The 6183-nt window shown below is 34.7% G+C and overlaps 1 protein-coding gene across 1 annotated transcript; it reads left to right on the top strand.

Annotated features, from left to right (window-relative positions):
* The first annotated feature begins 82 nt into the window (after nt 1-82).
* Nucleotides 83-6067, top strand: LOC116846979 (mitochondrial ornithine transporter 1). The gene is made up of 6 exons (XM_032821471.1): nt 83-165; nt 1381-1718; nt 3015-3251; nt 3971-4143; nt 4238-4510; nt 5694-6067. Exons 2-6 carry the CDS (start codon nt 1595-1597, stop codon nt 5865-5867), a joined length of 981 nt encoding a protein of 326 aa, XP_032677362.1. The 5' UTR covers nt 83-165; nt 1381-1594; the 3' UTR covers nt 5868-6067.
* The last annotated feature ends 116 nt before the right edge of the window (nt 6068-6183 follow it).

Raw genomic sequence — 6183 nt, 5'->3', positions numbered from 1 at the left:
TCTCTCTCTCTCTCTCTCTCTCTCTCTCTCTCTCTCTCTCTCTCTCTCTCTCTCTCTCTCTCTCTCTCTCTATGAATTAGCATTAGTAAATATTCATGAAAATATTTACACAGAGAATATAAAGTGTGCTATTGTTGTTTAAGATTTTGGTTATGATGTTAATAGGTAATTACAATTTTTTGTGTTGACTACTTTATATATTATACTATTAAACACGTCAATTGACTGAATCTTAGGCAAAGAAATAATTATATAAACAAAACTATTATCTTAATACAATCAAATAGAAAAGAAAGTATATTACAAATAATTAGAATAAATTATCCAAGCCAAATATTAACTTATAAAATACATTTATTCTTTAACATAATTTTGGAGTTTACGTTACATACTACAAATTTTCAATATTGTCAGTACATTCTAGAACACATGTAGAAAAACATTTTGTTGCTTCTATCAGTTTCATCAATCTTCTAAAACCAAAACATATTTCCATTTCTATAGATATTCTAAATTTTCTGAAAATTTATTTTGTTGACTTTCCCTCATGTATAAATAGAGCAATAAAAGAATAATAACTCGGACAGCACAGACTTTCCAAGAGACATCTTGAGGACATAAGGACATCCTTAGAATGACAAGATATTTTTTGGAGGGATATACTGTCTTGGAATTGAAAATTATTTCAAAGGCAAGAAGATTTTCAAACTGAGGAAGTGTCGAAAACTCTAAATATTTAAAAAACAAAGGATTTTATACATGTTACATTAAATTTAAATAGAGATAAGTTTAGTTGTAAAAATTTTGAAATTAGCACACAATATCTAAATATTTTTTTCTTAACATATATTTTTCTATAGCTTTTTACTTATTATTTCAGAAACTATTCTGATGCGATAAAGTCAAATAAAATTATTGACAAACATTAAATGAATATATTATGTTCTTATTACATTCAAGCTGCACATGAAATATAAAAATGTAAAATTTGAATTTGTTAAATTTGAATTTGTTTGAACAAGATTGATGGACCTTGATTAGCTGACAGAAGAAATAAAAAAATATGAATTGAGTGTTAACATAAATGCAGTTACACGTTAAGCTATTTAAACTAATTTTGGATTCTAATATATTCAAAAGAATATCATAAATACATTGCTGACTATGACGACATATGCACAACATGAAAAATTGAGAAACACAGAAAACATATCTTTAAATATACGTTCCCCTCAAAGTTCACATATTATTAATTTTTAAATCCCTCTTGTTTTAATTATATAACATTAAGCTCAGATATAAGGACTAGTAAGGATTCGCTCTTATCAATCGGCAAATAACATCATGTTAAATAATCTCCACTTCTCTTTTCCATATCAGACTCCGCGCATTCTTGTGTCAATGTACGAGAGAAATGGAGGGTTGATAGCGGCTTCCCCCCTCCCGGCCCCCTTCCTAGATATATACTGTCTTACGAAACACGCGACCACTAGTATTGCATGCGCTTCGCGACGATCGGTGTTTCCTGTGCTCGCTTTAACGCCGAGACGTATGTGGCTACAAGATATTTCCTGAAGTCGGAGCAAGTGTTACAATGACGATGGACAGCGTCGCGATGTCGGTGGGAGCGGACAAGCAGCACGTGTCGCTGAGACAGGAAAACAACCGTGCAGGCAGTATCAAAGCCGGTGTGATTGATTTCGTGGCCGGCTCGCTTGGTATGCGCCTGTCGTGAAATTGTTTTGTTTATTTACAAAGCCACACATCTCTCGGGGATGCTCAATGAAGAGCTACGGTGAATCTCAGTCACGTGCGCGACAAGCACTGACGCGCCAGTTACGCGACTAAAATTGCTCCATGCAGTTGCGCTACCGGCGATTTGGTAATCGATATAATGGAACTTAGCGTTTACCGTATAATGTACGATAAGCCTTCGTATTCAGAGATATAAAATCGTGATGATTTTCCCGAGTTCTTCATAGATGTGCGATTATGAAAATAAGAAAGTTTCAGGACATTAAGGAGTAAACTAGATTTAGGAATAGAGAAAAAGAATAGTTGAGAGGATTAAGTTGTTGGGAAACGAAGAATTACTTATATAATGTGATTGTATAATTTAAATAATTAAACAAAATTTATTTTACTGACGATTTTTTCATTCGATACGTATAACATATATAAAGACACATTAATGTGTAATTAAAATTAATCATTGAGATTGTATCAATCAACTGCATCGGATTCAGTGATAGAATGGCAGTCCCGAAACGTTATCTTTCGTCTGAGTGACAAACTGAGATAAGTCAAGCTGATTCCCTCGCACGAAATTCCTTCGCTGATTCCCGTGCTCTCCTCCGTTACGAAGATGAAGAGGGAAGAATACGTCATTTAAAAAGAAACTATGTACTCCCCAGATAGCACAGAGAATTCAAAAAGAATTCAGTCGTATGTCACCAATTTTGAGTTCATTTTTAGATACAAAAAGAATTCTTTTCACTGAACTGAACTCTGAAGAATTCTTTTTGCATCTGAAAATGAACTGAATTGGTGACATACGACTGAATTCTTTTCGAATTTTTTCGAATTCTTTATGTTATCTGGGTTACGATGATTTGCTCTTTGCACCAAGGACAGCAATAAAAATTAAATATCAATTCTGTCACCTTCCAGTTGTTTTCTTTAAGACGACAAATAACTCTTATCTAGAATTTTTTTCTTGTCCGTGGCATAATTGAAGAAACAGGATGGAAAATATTGCTTTCGCTACGAAGCACTTCTAAAGGCGTTATCTGCTGATCATTCTAAGCTCGTTTCCAAACACGCTCTTATAGATAGATATAATTACTTGACATAGCAAATTTCCTAGAATTTATCAAGACTTCTATCCGTTTCTAACCATCACCGTCAGATAAGAATTATTCACTTTTAAAAAGAACTGTGTAAAAAAGAAAAACACAGAAGGTTTTTCGCATTGAGAGAAACGAAGGGATTCCCAACGAGATTCTATTCGACAGGTGGTGCAGCTCTTGTCTACGTGGGCCAACCGTTGGACACAGTCAAGGTGAAGATGCAGACGTTTCCCACGATGTACAACGGCATGGTGAACTGTTTCCTCCGTACATTAAGGACAGACGGCATCGTGAGGGGTTTATACGCCGGCACTATCCCGGCTGTGGTCGCCAACGTCGCCGAGAATTCCGTACTGTTCGCCGCATACGGCGGATGCCAAAAAGCGATCGCTCATTTAACGGGTATATACTTCCCTCTGAACTCGAACACTATAACGATACAATTCATTAGCGATTTTTGGAAAAAAACTTCAAGCTGACTTATGCAGACAGCACGAACTCTAAAAATGACGTATAAAATGACTAAGATGTCTTTTAGTTATGTTTATGACACTTCTAAAAGATGTATTATAAAGATGACTAAAAAGCATCTTAAAGTCATCTGATGCGTCGTTTTTAGAGCTCATGCTATCTGGGAATACTTCAAAAGAGTAAATTTGATATTTTAATTATGGAGTTCTCAATTGAAGACAAAAATCCTAATGCAAAAATATCGAGTGGGATTCTCATTAATCCCAATTAACTTTCCAGTTTTTTATATTTATTACATATCTATGCATATACGACTAAACTTTTAATTAAAATCCTGTTTAAATATATGTCGTCTGAAATTAACAGAAAAAAATGTTATTAATCTAGCTTCCTGAAGTTTAATTCGCGAAAAGACAGTCTTCTTTATTGGGAAGAGGGAAGGGAGATCCTGAGACACACTCTGTATAAAAAAATAATTTGAAGCAAGATTATTATTCAGTAAAAATGCTGTAACAGTTGTACGACTGTTATTTCAAACTTACGTTCAAAGGCATACATTTCTTCTCCAAAGGCACAATGTAACACGTAAAATATGACATAACTCGAATAATATAACACTTTTCCCGTGAACTTTCCGTTCACCGATACAGGTGCGCAGAGTGTGAAGGAGTTGAACTCTATTAGCAACGCCTGGGCCGGCTTCTTCGCTGCATTCTTTTCCTCGTTGACGCTGTGTCCGACCGAGCTGATAAAGTGCAAGCTGCAGGCAATGAAAGAGGTGGAAGAGACAAAAGCAGCCACCAACGCCATGGACAAAACCAGGGTGAATAGCGCGCTGCCGACGTGACGTCCGGCTACTTCTAACGCAAAAAAAATTGTTAACTATTTTGAGTGACGAGACGTCGTTGTTCCCTCAGAGGCGCGTAGGACCGTGGAATTTGACGAGACAAATTCTTAGGGAGCAAGGTGTAAGAGGCCTGTTTACAGGTCTCTCGTCGACGATAGCCCGCGAGATGCCAGGTTACTTCTTCTTCTTTGGCGGCTACGAGGGCACGCGAGAGTTGTTAGCCACAGCTGGCCAAAGTAGGGACGAAATCGGCTGGCAGAAGACGATGGTAGCCGGCGCAGTCGGCGGCATAGTGCTCTGGCTGGTGATATTCCCCGCCGACGTGGTGAAGAGCAGAATACAGGTTCGTCCTTGGTAGCGCAGAGACGCGCGACGTACTTGGAGTCATTCAAGGTTGGAAAATAACGCGTTATGAGGGAGACCGGGTCACGTTTTGGCGTCTCGCTTGACTGTAATCGATCAAGCAGACTTAGGGCCGGTTTTTCAATATATTGAAGTTTAAACAAAACAAACGCATTGTTAGAATAGAATTTAAACTTGAATCCAAGAGTTTAAACTGCTATTGAAAAACCGGCCCTTAGTAAATAGTCTGAATACTTTTCTTTTGTTCGAACAATCAATAGATAACCGTAAAATTAATGTGACATGCAATCTTCTTTTTTGTTACGTTAATTTTACGATTATTTATTGATTGTTAGAGTAAAAAGAAAGTGTGTTCTCTCAGACTATCTTACGGGTCTGTTCGATGGATTGCAAGTATCATTTCTTTTCAATGTATTTTGCAGGAAGTTTAAACGTTTATTATTTGGCTTCTGATGTTATAAATCAAGACAACGAAGAACCTTTTAAAAAGAATATTTTACGATCCTTATTACGCTGTTTCTCTCAATAAATATAGCCAAGCGATTATAGTCTGAGAGAACACACTTTTTTTTTCTCTAACAATCAATAAATAATCGTAAAATTAACGTAACAAAAAAGAAGATTGCATGTCACATTAATTTTACGGTTATCTATTGATTGTTCGAACAAAAGAAAAGTATTCAGACTATTTACTAAGGGCCGGTTTTTCAATAGCAGTTTAAACTCTTGGATTCAAGTTTAAATTCTATTCTAACAATGCGTTTGTTTTGTTTAAACAGAGTTTAAACAGAGTTTAAATTGAAATCTAAGTTTAAACTATCATTGAAAAACCGACCCTAAGTCTGCTTAATCGATTACAAAAGTCATTTTGCGGATACATCTTTATTTCGATGTACTTTACAAGAATTTTTAGCGTGTATTTTCTTCTAATGTCATCACAATCAAGAGAGAAAAAGAAATTTCGAGTTTTAAAATATAAATATATATTCTCTGAACTCAGACATTTTAGATAAATTTTGAGATCTTAAATTATAAAACTTAAAAATGCCATATATACATACGTATCCACACACACACATACACAACATATCAATGCATTATATGTGAAGCATTATATAGGACACGAAGAATCTTTGACCTCTAATAAGATACCTTTTTTCCAGGTAAAAAATCTGAAGACACCCGCATTGATAGTTTTCAAAGACATTATAAGGCAAGAAGGTATCGGCGCATTATATAACGGATTGATACCGACTTTGATACGAACGATACCAGCGACCGCCACATTATTTGTCACCGTCGAATATACGAAGAAAATCATGTACAACTATTTTTAAGATCAATCTCGATGTTGAATTGCTTGAATGAACTTGGTATCCCCATGTTACAAAATATTTTCTTTAAAAATTTGAATGGAATATTTACCATAAAAATGCAATGTCTACAAACAAAAGAACAATGTACAAAGGAGAAACTTCTCATTACAAAGTATTTAAAAAAAAAATATGTAAATAAAAAGAAATAATATGTTACTGTATCACCATTTAATATAATTGTCTACACATGCTAAATATATTAATATTGTAATATAATATTGATACATCAAATATATATATATATATATATATATATATATATATATATATATATATA

Source organism: Odontomachus brunneus, unplaced genomic scaffold, assembly GCF_010583005.1.
Source record: "Odontomachus brunneus isolate Ranch 3 - 2012 unplaced genomic scaffold, Obru_v1 Obru_scaffold_072, whole genome shotgun sequence".
NCBI classification, from domain to species: Eukaryota; Metazoa; Arthropoda; class Insecta; order Hymenoptera; family Formicidae; genus Odontomachus; species Odontomachus brunneus.
This window is presented reverse-complemented; position numbering and strand designations above follow the sequence as displayed.

What these genes read in the sequence shown, in the direction of transcription:
- LOC116846979 (XM_032821471.1), top strand. Translation starts at nt 1,595, where the DNA reads ATGACGATGGACAGCGTCGCGATGTCGGTGGGAGCGGACAAGCAGCAC. An exon ending in AGCGATCGCTCATTTAACGG is followed by an intron (nt 3,252 to 3,970) that starts GTATATACTTCC and finishes TCACCGATACAG; the next exon opens with GTGCGCAGAGTGTGAAGGAG. An exon ending in TGGTGAAGAGCAGAATACAG is followed by an intron (nt 4,511 to 5,693) that starts GTTCGTCCTTGG and finishes CCTTTTTTCCAG; the next exon opens with GTAAAAAATCTGAAGACACC.